This window comes from Lissotriton helveticus, chromosome 6, assembly GCF_964261635.1.
Source record: "Lissotriton helveticus chromosome 6, aLisHel1.1, whole genome shotgun sequence".
Taxonomy (NCBI): domain Eukaryota; kingdom Metazoa; phylum Chordata; class Amphibia; order Caudata; family Salamandridae; genus Lissotriton; species Lissotriton helveticus.
Window position 1 is genome coordinate 2040280189 of NC_136067.1, and position 19800 is coordinate 2040299988.

Genomic DNA, 19800 nt, shown 5'->3' on the forward strand with positions numbered 1-19800 from the left:
CAGGATTGTGATAATTGGAAGATAATTGGATGAGGATTTGATAGTTGTAGCAACTCGTCTCAGAATTCCTAGAGTGTCTATTTAGCTGTTATTTAGTAAACCAGCTTATAACCGTTCCTGCGAGTGAGGAATTTACTGAAGAACCTCCATTTAGTTTTTATTATTTATTTATTTTAATGTTCACAGCAGCATTGGTACATTAATTTTATATACCATGTTACATACCATTTTAAATGTTTCTGTTCATATAATCTGTTCCACTCTGCCCATTTTTATCCATAATGACGTTGATGGTATTATTTCCATTGCTGATGCTTCGGTCAATCACTTCTTCAACACAGAACACGTTGTCCCACCTTTAGCTGTGGTGCTAAAATCTATGTTGGTCATGGATAATCTTGTGATTCCCACAACTCTCTAGGCTCATCACTCTCACCCTCAGTCTATAATGGTGCCCTTGACAATTCCTCCCCTCATTGACAGGTGTCTGACCGATTCTTGCGACCAAGAACTAAATACATGCCCACTGTAGACCCTCAGTCAGTCTAAACTATTACCACTAGAAATCATTGCTACATTGGTGTCTGCCCGTTATCTACATGTGTCTCCCTTCCGTTGGTGTGATGAAAGGCTGGTTCCATAACGATAACTGGTTCTACCCGTTCGAACACGCTAAGCATTCAAATTAATTTTACAGTGCACTATTATGTAATGGGGTGGCTAGGTTGTTTTAGTTGAGCTGACTGGTATTTTGCTTGCTAAACTGTTGCAACATCAGGAAAATTATGTCTTGTTTACTTCTCACACACAGGTCGAGAACTTGCTTTTTCCTAAACTCGTTGCACTCAACTCTGCTCACTTCGATTTCATGGCCTGCAATTTTTCAGAGAAGAACATGTATGCCAAGGACAAGCGAGATGGGCAGTCAAAAGAGGGAAGCGGGCGTGTGTCCATCCACAAAGCCACAGGGATTATTCACAGGTAGCCAATGATGACTCAGGCATTTTTAGCAGTGGTAACTGGAAGTGTGTATTTCCAGTCTAGTGTGACTTCACTTCTCATGTGCTTTTCGTATTTTCAGAAATTATTTTACAATGTGCATTTATTGGTTGAAATTTTATTCCCTATTATGGTCACACAGTTCATCCCATTTAGTGCTTTTGTGACCTACTTAACCAAACAATGTTGTAGAACTCTGGACCTCCCCAGTACCTCACAGTAACTCCGGTATTCATTCTGGTTTAATTTGTTCTTACTGAGTGCACCTTGCCTTTGTTGAACAAGAGAGAAATATGCAATCAATCAACATCCAAACATTGGCCATATTAGAAGATGAACAATCTTTATAAGGTGTGTCCCCAATAGCTCTTGTTTTGTTTTCTTTAGTGACCTGAAATCATATTTAGAGTTCTGTAAAAAGCATGTAGGGTAGAAAAAGTATGTTTTACCTGCTAAATAGACACTAACTGTAAGATTTTATTGATAACCTGGTGTTGCGCTTTAGAGGAACTTCGTCGACCTAACAACAATAATGGGTAAATGTTGGGTACATCTGTCAGGTAGACTCAAAGCCACATTGGGACTTGGCTGAGGAACATTTGAATTAGATACAAAACTGTTGATCCAGAAATGACTACCTTACAGATGGTTACTGCAATGTAATCTTTTGAGGTTTGTATCAACATTCCCTTCTTTACTAATTCCTTTACATTTCAAGCTGCCTGTTGCCTCCTATTCTCCTTTCTTTATTAACTCGGAATGGGCAGCAGTGTCACTCCGTTACAATTTCTAATATATGAATATTTGAAGTAGGGCTTTTTAGTTGTGCTTTTATGCAGAATTTTCACTCCAGGTACCCTTTTGAAAGTGCATTTTGTTGACTTCATTTAACGTCTACTTTTTAATTCAAATCTAAACTGGCCTTTTAGCTGCTAAATTGGTTGTTTTTGATAAGATTTCATGCTAATCTGAAAAGAAGGACAAACAAAAATGTTGTTGTTTGTCTTTCAGACTAGACTGTCTCACCATTAAGGAGTGAGACATTTCAAAAGTTCCCAAATAGGAATTTGAATGTCCATTAAGATCATGGTTTGAAGGATAAGCCAGTCCTTTGTGGCAAGAGAAAATCTACTTCTTTCTCTGGGTTCCATCTCATTGAAAGGACTGGGAAAGGTGATAGCTCCACTTCCAAAGTTGGTGAAATACTGTCTCCCCTTGAGAGGCTCCAAAGAGAAACTGCTTTACAGAAGTCTTTCTTCCTTAGCTGGAGTACTCTCTGCCCTGGACTACCTCTGTGACAAAGTCACTGCAGTGGATTGTGGTCGTGGTTGTGGTAGGGGCAGCACAGTAGGCTTCGCTGCTGGGGTAGAAGGTCAGGGTCCTTTTCAGTAGGAGTGGCTAGGTGAGTGAGATCAGTGCTGGAGCTTTTGGTACCCTCCTTATAGAGTCATCACCTTTTCTACCTTAGCTATGTCTTCTGGCATTTCTGGTCTAGTACAATGATTTTGAGGTAATTTTCTTTGCAAAGGGTACCTAAATTAGAGGCTTTGATTTTCCCGCTTACCCAGCCTGTCTGTGGACACCTAGCTCTTCTTCTCTGGCCCATAGTGAGGGAATAAGTTGGTACCTGGTGCTTCCCAGATCCTCTGTGCCAACAGAGAAGACTAGGAGGTCTGTGTTTGCACTGTAGGTGTGTGCAGAGCCAGGCAGGAAGCCCTAGACATGCGAAAAATGGATAGCGGACCTCAGTGGCATCCACAGTGGCATGTTGAATGACAACATCTATCCCTGAGATGGTGTAGAGCGGGCCCCTGTATGATCAGAAGAATGCTTGATTTGTGCTAGTGTAAAATCAACACAGGAGCTCAGGAGAGCCTCAGCTCCATAAGTAGGGTATTGGGGGAAGGAGGGTTATACAGCTGAGGAGACGGGCACCTGTCAGAGGACTCTGGTACAGTGCAGCGAAGTCCACAAGATGGCATCCACTTGGGCCTAGGCTCCTGCTGCATCAGAGCAGAGATTTAGAGCTAGAGCTAGGGGGTGGTGGGGGATACTGTGTTTAAGACTAACTGGAATCTTGCCTCACTCGCAAGTGCATACATGGCTAACTGTAGCACGGAGGCTGATGCAAGAGAAGAAGGTTGCAAGAGATTGCAAGGAAGGCTGCTGGTCCCCACAAAATGAGAATACTGGCAAGTGGAGCAGACCCCAGAGTGCGAGGGGGGGACCGAGTTAAGGGATCAGTTGAATGAAGTACTTCAGTGAAGGAGATCCTATCTATCTTCGGGTTACGGTCTAGGCTATTCAGGGGAATCGCAGATGATACAGTGCCCTTGCAGGCGTTGTGACAAGGCCACCTTTAGACACACAAGGTGCAGATTACACATTGGAGCAGGTTGGTTCCCCATCATTGAGCAGTGGGCTGACACAGAGGCCCAGGAGATTGTGTGGGAATGTCCGATTGCTGTGAAGGTGACTGGTGGGAACCCAAGGCTGATACCAAGGTGAAGGGGCACAAGTTTGGTCCCGCTGATGTGGACTAAAAGTGCTTAAGAGGACCACAATATATCCTACGTGCCGAGGTAGAGCTAAGGCCCACCAAAGAGGATGGGAAGACACTACTGTAGGTAGGCCGCAGGCCACACAGTGAGTCATAACTGCTTGTTCTAGGACCAGTTCTGTTGTAATAACGTCAACTTCTGTGGCAGACGCTGACAGAGTATGGAGTCAAGTCCTCTACCTGACACATTGCTTATGTACGAAATCTGGAGTAGGGTGGGATTCTGTAAAATCTGGATGCATCTAACTCTATAATGGCAGGTTCGAGGCCCATGAAGGACACTTCCATAAAGCCAATGCTCGAACATGGGGGAAGCAAAAAAGGAATTTAAAAGTATGAACACTGGTAGTGCCTAGAATAGACTGGACAGTAATCTAGGGATTGATGCCAAAGATGCAGTTTCCAAAATCTTCATCTTAACAGTTATTCACAGAAATTAAAAATAAGACTTCTGCTTTCAGAGATAATTGAAACAGAACCTCAGGACATTAACATGGATTTGTCAGAGCTTGGTGCCAGATTCCATTCTCCTGAAGTGTAGTGTAGTTCCTATCTTCCCAATAGGCTCTGCGCATTGGAATAATACCTACAGCAGTAAAGGCCTAGGCCAGACGTTAACTAGGTCTACTACTGTCGATACTAGACTTAAGTTTTGGGTTTGCCAGCGTAGCTCAGAGTTCGCTAGAAACTTTCTCGAATGTTCAGGAAAGAATTAACTCCCCTGATTAGACAAGAAGGGATTTAGTTTCTGACAACCATAGAACATGACAACTTTGCTCTCCCCTAATCAAGAGTCAATCTCGAGAGTCGTGTGAGCACAAGGCAATTATTTTACTCAGTCAGTACGTGCATTCTTAGTCTCATCAGATTGTAGAGAAAAGGAAGAGACGGGCGTGTTCAATAAAAAGGTGTTATTTATTGATCAGTCTCTTTTCTCGTACAAGAGAAATGAATCGATATTATTGCAATACTTATAGTTAAGTAAAGTGCATACATTAAAAGCAATAGTATAAAATAATACTGTAAAAACATTGATATGGTTTCTGAGCCATATGATGTTTAAAATGATTAAAATATATTTACATACACATATACATTTGACTAAACGTACTCAACTGGTGTTTCTAAATACGCCTACCCCGTGTACCTGACCTAAGTCTAATGCGTGGGCGGGAATAGAAAGTTACAGTTTAAGTTAAGTTTGTTTTTGCCAAGTGAATAACTAAAGAATTCTCTGTGAGGGGTTATTCAGTTCTGTACCTGGAAGTTAGGATGAATGAGGAATGGTATCTCTTTCTCTGCTCTCGATATTCCAGGCTGCCTGCGAGGGCTGCCCAGAAGCGCCGGTGCTGGGTCTCTCGGCTTGAGATAGCAGCGCGTCTCTCAGCGCGTCAGGAAGGCGGGGCTGCTGCCAGCGGGGTCTGCTTCTGCTCTCGGCTTCGGCAAGTATGGCTGCTCCGTCTCGTCACCACGCGTGTGTTTGCATAGGGCAAGATCGGTAATATTTATACCTTAAAGGTGCCGAGATTGACGTAAGGATGGACATAGATACGTCAATAAAGATGTCATACGACTTGCTCGTTAGCACATTCTTTACTAAAGTTCTCTGTGAAATCAAAACAATGGCCGCACGGATTTTCCAGGTTGTCATAGGTTTGATTTGTTATGAGAACGTCGTATGCCTTATCAGGGGCTGGAGGAATGTCGCTTGTCTAATTAGATCTCAAGCGTTATGACCTAATCAGATAACACGTTCCTGTGCCGTAGTGTGACTGCGTCAGATAACGGTATCTGCATCATGGGGGCTTTTCTTGCCTCATGGGCTGACTGTTAGTTAACTTGATAGTTAGTTTAACCAGAATAGGGTCAGGAATAGGGGGATCGATTCAGAACCTATAGGAATACATGACACCCACTCCACGCTAACTATGGTCATATTTACTAATCCATGCATAGTATAACATAGTACAACATACTATAGAGTATAGTGTATACCTTACCACCCCAAAATACATTAATGCATTTTGAAATTTTCAAATATACTGAAAAATTGCAGTCATATATATTGTATGCACTTAAGCTATGAATTAAACGCTAAAGTAAACACGCATTGGTATGCATTATTGCTTATTTGGTATATGAGAAATACACATGAAATGGCTCTTAACATAGCTATACAGAAAGGAAGTGCGAGACCATTTCATCACATAATAAAATATTCGTGAACATCCCAGCGGGCAACTAAAGTTTATAAAGTATCTAAAAATAGAAATCTTAGTTCTCTAGGAATATTTTCTTACTTTAAGCAGAAGATAAGTGTCCCGAAAATTTTGTAAAAAATAATTTGGGCTGCTAAAAAATTGCTGTCCGTGAACTGGTGGGAAAAATTGTTCATGTGACTTTATTTTTAAAGTTGAAGTCCGAATTCAGGGAACGCCGTGTGCGAGCTTGCTCAAGTCTCTATTTCTGTTCTGGAGAGAACATCATATCATTAAGGCTTTCGAAAAAACTGTCAACAGCTTCATGGGAAAGTTCCACTAAGTCGGAAATAGGTGTAACCATGCATTCGTGCGCATGATTGTCTGCATTGACATTCTGATTCGCATTGCTGACAGAAGGTCGTACCTGTTCGATGCTGCTTTCATCTTGAACTTCACTACTCTTCAATCGTAGTGGTGAAGATTCCACGAATGCCGTCATCAGGATTGGCAGCCTTTGAGGGCAGCACAAAGCGTGAACCTTGGTAGGAACCAACAATGTATCTGCATCTACTGGCGCATCCGATTGTAGCGTCAGACAGGTGTCTAACACGCATTCTTCTCCGCATAGCAGACACCTTAGTACAGGTAAAACACACCTTTGCCACATTGGTCGAAATGATAGCAACCAAGTCATGTTTAGGTCTCTAAGCCGGGAGAGTCCCAGGATTTTTGATATCCGGTCCCGGTATCCAATGGCTAGGATCGTATCTTCCATTGTCGCGAGAGTTTGATCTGTGACATGGGTTGCCATAACGAAAAATAAGGACCAAGAATAGGATTCCTGCAATTAGTCCCAGGATCAGGGGAAGTCCGCCAAAAATCGAATGGACGAAATCTGGAAAAATACCCAGTATGGCTTTGAATGGTGTTAATGCCATCGAAAATACTGTCTTAAATACTTTTGAGACCCCAGTGGTATCAGAAATATTTAAGATTTCGCTCAGGATTTCCGCGAAATGTACGGGGGAATTAGTCGATAATAATGTATGTATCTCTGCAGTCGTCCTTGCGACTTGTAGATCATACGTTTCTTTTGATGACGTGAGCCTTGTAGGCGTCTGAAGAAGCACTGTTTTCATTCTGCTTAAAGTATCTATTCGAATAGAAGTAATTTTCAAACTGGGCCATGCCCTTGCCTCCCTGTCTGGAAAGGAGCTGGGGAACAAAGAACGTCCACAGCACTTGACCTTCGCAGTCGTAGTGACTAGATAAGGAGTCCCGGGCATAAAGACTACAACATTTGCGGTCTACAATAAGAATGTAACTCCCATTATAGAGTCTTTGAAAGAATGGTTCTATTTCAGTTGCAGGTGCGCCTTGCTGGTGACATGAAAGGTTGTATGAATTCCCTTCACAGGCTCCATGCAAACTAATTCCGTTACACAGAAGCGTGCCGCTTAGTGACATAGCACAATTGTTGCCACTAAGAAACACTTTCTGTCCTTTATTACTGACACATGCATGTGAATAGGGCAGGTTCCAAGTTGTTTTAAGGTACCCCTTTCCCAATTTCTCGTACATGCCAGCCTGTATATATTTTTGGCAGTATTGAAACCTGAAGGTTGAGATTGGAATATTTATGATTCCGTGGATTATCCATTCACTGACAGGTCGTTCTGACATTGTCATTGGTAATCTTTCTAGTTTTTCAATGCTCAAGATTGTATAATCAGCACCCTTTTGCGCCATACCGATTTGTCTATCAGTAAGGTTAAAGATTTGGAATAGTGACGTTGTGTTGATTAAACGCCAAGGCACGTAGCCTGAACGCAGATTTTGTAACGTCCAGCCAAGCTGTACAATAGAACGCAATTGTGACTGACCATGTTGTAATAACAGTAAGTCTTGCGATAATATGTCGATTGCTGAAGACACAATGCTGTCCAAAGAAAAAATTCTGGAGGACAGAGTCATTAACCCATTGTCCACTACAGAAAGTGATTTTTCCAAATTAATACGGTCAATTTCCCGTATTCTCTCTGCTGTCTCAATTTGAGTAACCTTCCAGGCCTCATTGTATGCTGCATATACAGAGGCTGCTATGAAACGCTTTTGACGCTGTTTGCGTGGTCCCAGTATGAAATCACGCAAGTCAGCACCATCAGTAAGTAAAGTTAGGTGTTGCTTAATTTCAGGCAGTGTGGAAGTTTTGTAGCCATTGAAGGCATAATTTGCCCACACTGTAGGTTGTTATTATCCCTGGGTGATGTCTTTGGGGATATCTAGGGTCTGGCCTGGTCATTTTGAAACCCTGTGTTTTATTCAGGAATCTATCTTGACAGTTATTTGTATCTGTGGGCCAGATCAACCATTGTTTCCAATTTGGATGTGTTCTGTTTTGGTTTAATATATGGTTTACGTCTATCTCTTCATCTGTATCAGAGTTATTGCTAAACATTGTTGGCTTTGGAATAGACGGTTTAATTAAATCTTTGATTTTGGCTAGACCAAGACAGGTGGTTTGTTGAACAGTGTCATTTAAAAATATCATTTGTTCTGGGATCATGCAGGCTCTAAACAAAGCTTCTAAACCCTGTACTTGCCAATCTTTTGTACCCCAAACACTTTTCAAATCAACATTTTTGTCCCAATAATCAAATCCAAAGGTATTCATTTTTTCGAAGAATGAATCTGAATATATCAATTTTGTGTTGGTTATCATGGTTTTCATCCCTGTCTTGTTTGACATTTTAAAATAAAATGTTTCAGCATTACTTGTGTTAACCTGAAAAATATGAATATTTGTCGTAAACTGTTCTTGAGCTCCCTTTTGGAGGTGTTGCACAATGTTCCCATTGATTATAATTTAAAACATTTCTAGGTTGTGCAGATTTATGTAAAAAGTGATTACCATAGTGGTTATAGCAATACATACTGTCATAATTTGTAGAACCTTGCAAATAATCATGTTTTGTAAATTTAGCAGACATTACTAAGTCAGACATCATGTTATTAATGCTTTCGAAGTCCCAATCATCAGCAAATGAGTTTGGTTTTGCAAAGTCACTCAAGGAGATCTTGATTTGGTGTGGGTATTTCAGGATCTCGACCGGACCATAAATTTCATAGTCAGTGTTGTCCCAGGCTACCCCACCAGGTATAGGATTGGCTGTGAAGTTGGCTGAAGAAAGTTCTCTTTTCTCGACGTGTGAAGATGTGTGTGGTTTGAGGACCAAGTTGATGTTCTGACTTGCTGTGTCCATTTTAGCATATTTTCCCTCAATGAAGCGTCCCAAAGTAAATACCATGATGAGCCAAAGTATGAGGATAAATGCACCAAAACCCACCCAGAATTCAATCCATGGAGAAATCAGATATGTTTCTTTCAGTTGGTTCAAAAGTTCCTTAGCTTTGTCTTTAAAGGATTTTGATGATGGCTGTGTCTTTGATTCACTGAAGCCTTCAGAGGAATCATCGAAGTTGATGAAGTACCCGGATGCAGTTCTGTCAATTGTTCCAATTGCTTCAGGATTTTTGTTTCTTGCATTGTCACTTGGTACTTCATTGTAGATTGGTGTGTCTCTGCTAAATGTTTTTATTTGGGTTTTCAGAGGTCTGAGTTCTATTGCATCGTTGCATAGTCCTTGTTGTTCTTCTGTAGGTGTTTCGAATGTGATGAGCCTCTTTGTTAGGACCTCTGTACTGGTAGCAAACCTTGGTGTTCTGCTACTTATTGGGAGTCCACTTGGCCTACTGTTTATCGGCCACATGTTGTGGTTTTACCAGGTCGATGGATACAACTCGGTTCTCCTTTTTACCAGCAAGTGGCGGTAGTACAACTGATCTTGTCCCGTTGACAGACAAGACAGGAACTGCTTTTTTGTAAGAAGGCCCAAATTCCTTCTTTACCGCGATCTTCTCCCTGACTAGATCCCCGACTTTTGGAATCCAGACAGGTCTTGCTGGGACAGGTGGTGATTCTTCAGTGGTTGTTGGCTGTTGTTTCAACTGTATGTTGCTCAGGTCTTTTCTTGTTTTGTTTAAGTCCTGCAAAATAGCCAAACGGTCTTTGACATCAAAGCTTTTTTCTTTAACCACTGAAGTCTGACTGTCGAGGTCAGAGATAATCATTCTAGTTCCAAATAATAATTCGTACGGACTGAATCCCTTCAGAGAATTTCTTGGCAAGTTATTTAGACTACGTTGGACACTTATTAGATGTTTGACCCACCCAGCTCCCGAACCTAATATCCTTTCCATTATAGATTGCTTTCTGCCTTGGTTTTTTCTTTACACCATCCCGTACCCTCAGGAAGGAAGTGAGAAGATTCCCGCTGGACTGTGCTCATTCGGCCATGTTTCCCCCCAGGCTGGTGAGCTTGAGTGAAAACAATGGTCGAACGTAGCATGCTCTTAGCGTATATGCCATTTAGACTCGCAAATCTTTGTATAACAGTCTGGACGTCAGCCGAGTGCTGGTGATCTACATTATAAGTGGAAACTAGCCTGTATATGTTAATCGCAAGCCCTGCTTTTTATTGGTCATATTATCTGCCTTGATACGACGAGGTATTAAACTGTTTCTCTCCCCACTGCGATCTCTGTTGCAGTTTGGGCAGTTTTTTACAAACATGGTGTAATGCAGGCTCATGCCTGGCCACCAGTACCGTGATTGTAATTCTTCCAGAGAATCTTTCAGTTTGAGGTGTCTGAGACCCTCGCCCATGTGTGCGTCTGCGATTAACAAGTTTCTCCTGTCCATGTTTGGAATCACTCTATCCCCCACTCCAGGGATTCGAGCAAAAGGGACGGAGTTTGCATCGATTATGTATGTATAATTGAGTGGATAGTTGATCGGTAACGCTGAGCAGTCGCCTTTTGATGACGTTTTCACCGCCAGCACTGTTTCACCGTCAATGTATTTTAATGTACGCTTTTTTCGATCTACGGGAGCCGGTATAGTGGCTGCCGCTGCGGCTGTTTCAGCCAATGAATTCCCTACAACGTGAACGCCATCACGCTGATGACTCAGTGAGTGTGTCACGTGAGTCTTTGGTAGTTCTTTTTGTAAAAGAGCTATTTGTTCCCAGAGCAATTTCTGCTTTATTGGTGCATCTGTGTCATCTTTGTAACCGTTCTGAATCCATGTCTGCAAATCCTTGTTATATGCTTTGACGCAGTAATATGAATCTGACACTATAAGTGTCGGGAATTCGCGATCCGCATTATCCAGCGCCATTTTTAATGCTATTATTTCAGTTTGTAGTTCTGAATTAGTTTCTACTGAGTGTGATTTTGTTAATAGAGGTCTTAGTTTACCTCCGCGCCACACTTCTTTTGTGATCTCACATGTGGGGTTGTATGCTTGTTCTCCCCAAACGGAGGGTTGAGCATGTCCGTCTGTATAAATTACACAGGCGTAATGTCTTAGAGGCAGAATGTCGATTGGCAGAGGATACGTCTTTTCATATTTTAGATTTTTTAATTCTTCTAGTTCTGGATCAAAGTAGTAGTATACTTTGTCCGTTGTGATTGAATTCACCCATTGTATCCATTCCGGATTCAATGTTGTTGTTGGTAAATTACACGGTGTTTTTAGTGCCTCAAAGGCTGATTCTGCTGTTCTGACTGTGATATGTCTACCGTCAGCTATGTCTTTTTCTCTAGCTATTGCGGTTTGAACTGCACGAATGATTTTTTCTGTATTACTGAATTTCTGTTCAGCTTCTGTATACAAGTGTGATTTGAATGCAATTGGTACCTTTTCTCCCTCATTAGAGGTCAGGTATGTGAATCCGCATCTCCCTGGGATGACTCGAATCACAAGATTGCGTGTGTTATCACGTGTTTCTAATTTTGTTTTAATTAGCATGTCTGTTTGTAAGGATCTCAAAATTTCTGTGTGTGTTTGAGTCCAATTGGATCTTTTAAAGTCTGGTTTAATTAGATCATAAAGGGGTTTGACCCTTTCTGCGTAATTTGCAATGTATGTTCTTCCGAAATTTAGGAAGCCTAGAATTGACTGTAGGTTTTTTAGTGTTTTAGGAGCTTGGATTACGGCACATTTCTCTAGGAAATTGTCTGCCAGGCTTTTACCTTCACTTGATAACTCATATCCTAAGAATAGGACTGTCAGATGGGCAATTCTAGACTTTTTAAAGTTGAATTTGTAACCCTCTGCTGCGAACCCAAGTATTATGGTGTTCACTCTTTTCAAGTGAGTATCCAAGTCATCATCTGTTAAGTAAATGTCATCGACATAAGATAATGCTTCATCATCATATAGTTGTAGTAATTCTGTTACTCTCGCTGAGAATACCCCCGGGCTGTTCTTGTACCCCTGGGCTAACCGACAGAATTGCTTTTGAGTGCCATTTACTGAGAATGCAGTTAAATATCTGCTCTCTGGTGCTATGTTTTGACAAAAGAATCCATTGGAGATGTCCAAGGTTGTCTTGTATTTCTTGCGCACTATGTTATTCATTAGTGCAGCACTGTGTGAGTTTTGCACTGCAAAGGTTTTGCAACATGTGTTAAGGTGTCGGTAATCCAAAACTAGACGATATGAGTTGTCTGGTTTGGAGACCGGAAACAAAGGATTGTTCATTTGTGAGGTGCAAGTTTCAATCACCCCCTGGTATTCTAGCTGATCTAGTATTTCATTTACCTGTTTTTTAGCTTCTTGCTTAATTGGGTACTGCCTTTGTGCAGTAGGTTGTGATTTTAACTGGATTTTGTGAGGAGGAGAATCCTCATCCCATCCTACATGATTTTTATATAAAGCAGGTGCTAAGGCCACTGCCCACTTTCTAGCAAGTGTGTATTTTTTATTAATCGGGATTTGATTCGAGAAGGCAGGCATAATTACTTCTTCGCCATGAGGGCACTCCCTGACAAACTCTGGTGGCCAGTCTTTTTCAGCTAGAAGGATATCATAGCCCTTGGAGAGATTATCCCAAAATAGTCCCCTTATTTTCCTAGTCTTATCTCCCTCTATACGTAATGTTATCTCGTATATCTTGTGGGGTTTGCTAACTCTGGTGTCTGCAGTTTCCACTTGAAGATATTCATTCGTGTCCACTGTCTCCAGATGATTCATAAGGACTTTGCGAGCTATGCTCACCTCTGCTGCGCTGTCTAGCATTGTCTGAGCCCACTCTCCGTTTTTCAGTTGTGTCCTCAGTATTCTCGGCATTGTTAACTACCTTGATACTGGCTACCTTCTTTTTTGGAAATTGTAATTTCTTTTTTAGCTGAGCAGGTTCCTTGTCTTTGGACTTGGCGTGCTCTTCTCTTTGTTCTGATCGTCCTCTTCTTTCCGATTTCTGCGAGGAAGTCTGAAAAGATTGAGAGGGACGTGTATCAATGTCTTGATATCTATCAGGTTTTTTAATATTATCCCTATTTCTAAGGTTATATCTATTCCCAGAGGGGTCACTCTGCGGTGACCTCTGTCTTCGGTTTGGAGATTTTTCTCTTCGCCTAGGAGACCTTCCTCTGGACTGGAATTTCTTTTCTTTAGGATTGGATTGTTTGTTTCCATCCCAGTTCTTTTTTGGTGAATTATTATTAAAAAATATTTTTTCTGGACTTTCAGTCAGTTGCGGTTTTACTGGTATTCCACCTAAACTATCTCTACCTAGTTCCTCATAGGATTTTTCTATGATTCTGGCAATTTCAGCTGGTTGGTCTGCTATATCTGTCTCTTTTAACCTCTGGCGGATCGCCACGTTTGCTGCTTCACCTTTTATGTTGGCTAGTAATATAGCCGAGACCTGCTTGAAGTCTTTCAGTAATTTCATACCAAGAGTTAAAGCTGGTTCTGGACCGTATTCATCTTGAATTTGTTTTAGCACATCTGGTATCACCGAAATGGATGGAACACCGTGCGTTTTTGTGTAGATGGAAGCAAAGACTGTACCCCAAGTGTCATAGTCCTCTATGTGTGGTACGATTCCCATTGGGAGACATATAGTCAGAATCCTGTGTTTTTCTAGCGGGGTGGTGTCAGGAAACACCGCCTCTATTTGGGTGATTTTCTGTGCCAACCAGAATGGTATCTGTTCCCGTTTAGCCGGAACTTTACCTAGGCAGGATTGGATGTTCTGTGGTGTGATTTTATTTGTGTTCCCCTGGTGAGGGGTCAGCTGTGGTAGTTTAATCGCTGGCTGAATTGTTGAAGTCCGCATTACATACTGAACTAATTGTCTATGAATTTTTAGTAATTGTTTTAGCTGTATTAACAGCTCTCCTGTAGACATTCCTTCGATGTCTGGGTGTGGTGTGTATCCGGCTAAGACCGGCCACGTTGCTCCTGGTCTACCTAAAGGACCGAGTCTTGTAATGTGATTGTTATATTTTAGGGCGCCATCAAATAAGAGCAAATGCTCTTGGAATTTGAGTGGTACTTCCACCTCCTCGAAAGGCGTGTACTCATTAGGAGGTTCCTCTATTTTGTAATAGTGGAAGTACTTTGTTACAGCATTTGCTGCTGGAAAATGTATCCATGAATAGTATACCTCTGTCTGCCGATATTCGTGTGCCTCAATTACGAATATGACTGTGCCACCTCTAGGTGTCAGTCCATTTTCTATAAGTTTTAGAGTTATAGATCTTCTTTTGATGACCGGAATGAGTATTATATCCGCGTCTGCTGCTTGCATGGTAGCATCAGCATCTGCGAGTTCAGTTGCTAATCTAACTGCCTCTCTTTCGTCATCACTTCCTGACATTTTACTGTTAGAAAGGTTATTCTTTTTGTTTGCAGATCAGGTTTCTTATGGAACAAAGATTAGATGCACAATATTTTGGAACAGTGTATCCTTCAACGTTGACTATACCAAGAACCATACATAGGAGTTCCCTCCTGCGAGGTTTTGGAGGATATTACCTTTCACCCACTCCAGACGTCTTTGGAGTATTTGGGAAAAGGGGTCTGAGTGAGAAAGCACGACTGAGTTACTCTAAATGTCTTACGTTAGTTTTATCGCCCTTTCCAAACGCGTTAGGAACTACACTACATGGCGCCCATCTTCCCAATAGGCTCTGCGCATTGGAATAATACCTACAGCAGTAAAGGCCTAGGCCAGACGTTAACTAGGTCTACTACTGTCGATACTAGACTTAAGTTTTGGGTTTGCCAGCGTAGCTCAGAGTTCGCTAGAAACTTTCTCGAATGTTCAGGAAAGAATTAACTCCCCTGATTAGACAAGAAGGGATTTAGTTTCTGACAACCATAGAACATGACAACTTTGCTCTCCCCTAATCAAGAGTCAATCTCGAGAGTCGTGTGAGCACAAGGCAATTATTTTACTCAGTCAGTACGTGCATTCTTAGTCTCATCAGATTGTAGAGAAAAGGAAGAGACGGGCGTGTTCAATAAAAAGGTGTTATTTATTGATCAGTCTCTTTTCTCGTACAAGAGAAATGGATCGATATTATTGCAATACTTATAGTTAAGTAAAGTGCATACATTAAAAGCAATAGTATAAAATAATACTGTAAAAACATTGATATGGTTTCTGAGCCATATGATGTTTAAAATGATTAAAATATATTTACATACACATATACATTTGACTAAACGTACTCAACTGGTGTTTCTAAATACGCCTACCCCGTGTACCTGACCTAAGTCTAATGCGTGGGCGGGAATAGAAAGTTACAGTTTAAGTTAAGTTTGTTTTTGCCAAGTGAATAACTAAAGAATTCTCTGTGAGGGGTTATTCAGTTCTGTACCTGGAAGTTAGGATGAATGAGGAATGGTATCTCTTTCTCTGCTCTCGATATTCCAGGCTGCCTGCGAGGGCTGCCCAGAAGCGCCGGTGCTGGGTCTCTCGGCTTGAGATAGCAGCGCGTCTCTCAGCGCGTCAGGAAGGCGGGGCTGCTGCCAGCGGGGTCTGCTTCTGCTCTCGGCTTCGGCAAGTATGGCTGCTCCGTCTCGTCACCACGCGTGTGTTTGCATAGGGCAAGATCGGTAATATTTATACCTTAAAGGTGCCGAGATTGACGTAAGGATGGACATAGATACGTCAATAAAGATGTCATACGACTTGCTCGTTAGCACATTCTTTACTAAAGTTCTCTGTGAAATCAAAACAATGGCCGCACGGATTTTCCAGGTTGTCATAGGTTTGATTTGTTATGAGAACGTCGTATGCCTTATCAGGGGCTGGAGGAATGTCGCTTGTCTAATTAGATCTCAAGCGTTATGACCTAATCAGATAACACGTTCCTGTGCCGTAGTGTGACTGCGTCAGATAACGGTATCTGCATCATGGGGGCTTTTCTTGCCTCATGGGCTGACTGTTAGTTAACTTGATAGTTAGTTTAACCAGAATAGGGTCAGGAATAGGGGGATCGATTCAGAACCTATAGGAATACATGACAGAAGAATCCATGGATGAGTGAACTATGAACCACACCGCAACCTCCCTGCTCCATGGGACCAAAATTTCCTCGCCCAATATCCTGTCCTTGAGAGCATGGTGCTCCAAGCCTCCACATCCCATGTAAATCCTGATGCATTCCTGGACAGGGAATCCAAGGGGCTGGACAATCTTGGAAAGAAGATGTTTTCTTCCGCAGGTGTGGTACAGCAGTCTGTGAACACTGCATGCCTTTTGGGCCGTTATTCCCACGCACTGTGGGATTCGGTTGGGTAGGTGCTTCCAACCGTGCTGGAGGAGGCCCTGGCAGTGCTCTCCCAGGCTGTTGCCAATGTGAGGGATGCAGCAAAGCTCACCATTCGTTGTGGAAGTGACACCACCGACTCACTAGGCAGAGTGGTTTCGTTGACCGTGGCCGTGTGGTGTTTCGCCTGGTTGAGGACGACTGGCTTTTCTGGAGATGTCCAGTTCTCATTCATGGACATTCCCTTTGATGGCTCCCGTCTCTTCGGAGACAAGGAGTATTTAGTGCTGGAGCGCTTTAAGGATCGCAGAGCTATGGCCAGTTACTTGGGCCTTTCTATGGCCCCTCGTTAGACTCCATCCGCCTTTCGCTCCTTTTGTGGCCTTGGAAGGGGCATGCAAGCAAATCTTTACCACCACAGCGGCACTCAAGCTTTCCAGCTGGCTCTGTGGGTTGGGTGGTCCGTGGTAGGGTCAGTCCCCCAACCCCTCTACAGCTGCAACCTCCAAACCCTCCTAGTCTGCCTATCTTATCATTTTCTGCACCCAGTAGGTGAAAGGATTCGCCTTCACCTGCCCCACTGGCTATCAATAACATCGGACAGGTGGATTTTGCAGATTGTCCAAAGGGGCTACTTTCTCACCTTCGTGACTACCCTTCCCTCCATGCCACCTACTTATGACAGTTTAACAGAGGACCGCCAATCTCTTCTCCATCAGGAAGTGACTGCTCTTTTGGCCAAAGGAACCATAGAGAGTGTCGGCGCCAGAAGTAGGTCTGGTAAGTGTCCATGTTAGGCCCAAGCAACGAAGCTACACATTTTTATTACATTGTCCTAATTATGCACAGTAACGTTTCTGCTGTGACCTTTTGCACATATTTGCTTGTGCAACAATGTTGGATTAGTTTCTCTGGAACTACTTTATTTACACAGCTAGCGTTGCAGAACATTATCACGATGCCTCGAACACCATGTACAAGGTCTTTTGATGCACCATGTACAAATGGCGTTCTATTTTCACCACGGGGTGACAAGGCTATCTACATATCTATAACATCGCTGATCTATACGCACATCACAAGGATCCTTTCTATTATAAATAATGAGCATCCAAAAGATTAGCGGAGGAGGCACTTCCTCTGACATCGAGGGTCCCTGCATGCTGAGACTTCACCACGCAGCGGTCTGACATCTTGTGAGGGGTGTCCAGTTTGTGACCAAGACGGGGGTCTTCTGTAGTAGGGGATCTCTGTGTATAGTCATAATCTAGTGAATAGTCCCGCCCATGTGCGAGGACCCCGGCAATCAAAAATAATCTATTAAGCTGTCAGAAAATTGCAGAACTGCAAAGACACTTAAGAGAAAATTTAAAGACAAATAATGCAGCCTATATTCACAGGCTACACTGTCCAGTACTTCAACTAGAAAATTCCACCAAAAATCCACAAACCCAAAGCCTGTCCAGATTTCCCTTGCTTTAACAGCAAACACCCTCAGAAATGATAGAGAGGAAGGCATGGACAGACAAGCCCCATAGGCTGCCATTATGTGGCTTAAATAGGATACTGTGCCTTTAAGAGAACTTTCCAGAACTTCTCCCAGTATCCCAGAATGCATAGCAGGTCCCTCTCACTTTCAGTTCTTTTTTCCGGCTCCTGCTTACAGGACCCTGGTGCATTGAGCTCTCCCTTTTTAAGGGTTTATTGGAGTTTTTTGTTCACTTTTTGGATTTAAGTGTTCTCAGTTGATTCTTGGTTATTCGTTTTCACTTGTGTGTGTTTGTTCAGGCTTTTAGGGATCTAAAATGCCTGCTTTATTCGACAAGTGCCCAGCATGTGGAAGGAAGAAGGCCAAGACTGATCCACACGACGTCTGCATTCTTTGCCGAGGGAAAGGCTGAAAATTAGGCTCCAAGGCCTGGAAGAGAGGCGACTGCAGGCTGCAGGTGGGTCTGGGCAGGCCGGGAAGGCTCCCTCTGCCCCTGCTGAGGCCTCTGGGGGGCTTCCCAGAGGCAGAAGGACCAGCAAAAGGTCCCGGTCTCCGTCGACGTCGATAGCATCGACGACGACGTCGAGAGGGATGACGACGGTGTGTTCCCCTTCTCCCCGGGGCTCCGGGTCGAGACAGCATGGAAGATCGACGTCGAGAGGCCTGGCTAGGCCGCCGTCGAGGTCGCCGTCGTCGTCGAAGTCGAGGCATCGCCGTTAACCACGGCACCGGCGCTCGCCGTCGAAGCGACCCCGCCGGTCGCCGTCGACAAGCACGCCGTCGGGGGGGATCCTCGGCGTCGAAGACTGTGAGGAAACGGTCATCGAGGAGGAAGAGTCGACGCTCGCCGTCAAGGTCTGACCGCTCGTCGTCGAGGGGGCGACGCTCGTCGTCGAGGAAGAAACACTCGACGTCGAGGAGACGGCGTTCGACGCCGGAGTCGAGGGATCGCCGTTCCACGCCTGAAAAACGACGCTCGACGTCGAGCAGGAAGAGATCAGCGTCACCGAGGTTCTCAACCTCTAAGCGGCGCAGGAGGGATTCTGGCGCCAAAAGTCACGCTGGATCTGGTGACTGACGTCGGAGGCGTCGCTCACGCTCTGGAGGGTCTGGATCACAGGCCCCTCCCTCGAAGAAGTCAACGGGCACGGTTTACTCGGTGGTATATACACCGCCAAGGCCTGCGACCCCTCCGCCTCTACCGAAGGAAGCTCCTCCGGCTAATCCGCCGCTCCCTTCCCTTCCTCCGCTGCCTCCTGCGGGGCAGCCTCCGCCGTCGGTCCCTCCTCATAGGCCACCGAGGTCGGTGTCGCTGCTTCTGCTTCCGACACCTCCTAAGGGTACACCTACTCCAAAGCCCCAGGATAGGCCACGGAAGACGCCTCCACGGAAACCGGTGGAGCGCCCACGTGCTGGGAGGTCGCGCTCCCGCTCCGGGAGAAGGGAACGTTCGCGTCACAGGTCTTCCACACGATCTAGACGGCGCCACAGGAGACACAGGTCTCGTTCACGGACCCGGTCGTCTGGGACCAGGGACTACTCCCCGACCTTGTCGGATTCGCCGGACACGAGGGTTTCACCGGTCGATGATCTGGTGTCCTTCCAGGACGTACTGTTACGTGGTGCGGCGAAATTGGGCATTACTTTGACGGTGCCCACTCCCAAGACATCAGTCATCTTCGAGACGCTCCACCAGAAGCATTTGTCTGGGCCGTTACTGCCGCTGGTGCCGGGCCTGGAAGAACCGGCCATGGACCTTTTCCTCACTCCAGCGGTGACTAAGGCGGCACCTTCCAGACTGCAGAAGAAGTACCGGGCTCCGGACTCGGACCCGGCCTTTCTAAGGCTGGAGCCCCCTCCTGACTCGGTGATTGTGACGGCGGCGCGCAAACAGCATGCCACCACGCCGTCCTCCACAG

The 19800-nt window shown here is 44.1% G+C and overlaps 1 protein-coding gene across 7 annotated transcripts in view; it reads left to right on the forward strand.

The window, feature by feature from the left end:
• AGBL5 (AGBL carboxypeptidase 5) overlaps window positions 1-19800 on the forward strand; it is a 482741-nt gene that overhangs the window by 125806 nt on the left and 337135 nt on the right. For all 7 annotated transcript variants that reach the window (XM_078650056.1, XM_078650058.1, XM_078650055.1 and 4 more), the window contains exon 9: window positions 812-981. In XM_078650056.1, coding sequence (XP_078506182.1) covers window positions 812-981 — 170 coding nt within the window. The remainder of the gene's footprint in view (window positions 1-811; window positions 982-19800) is intronic.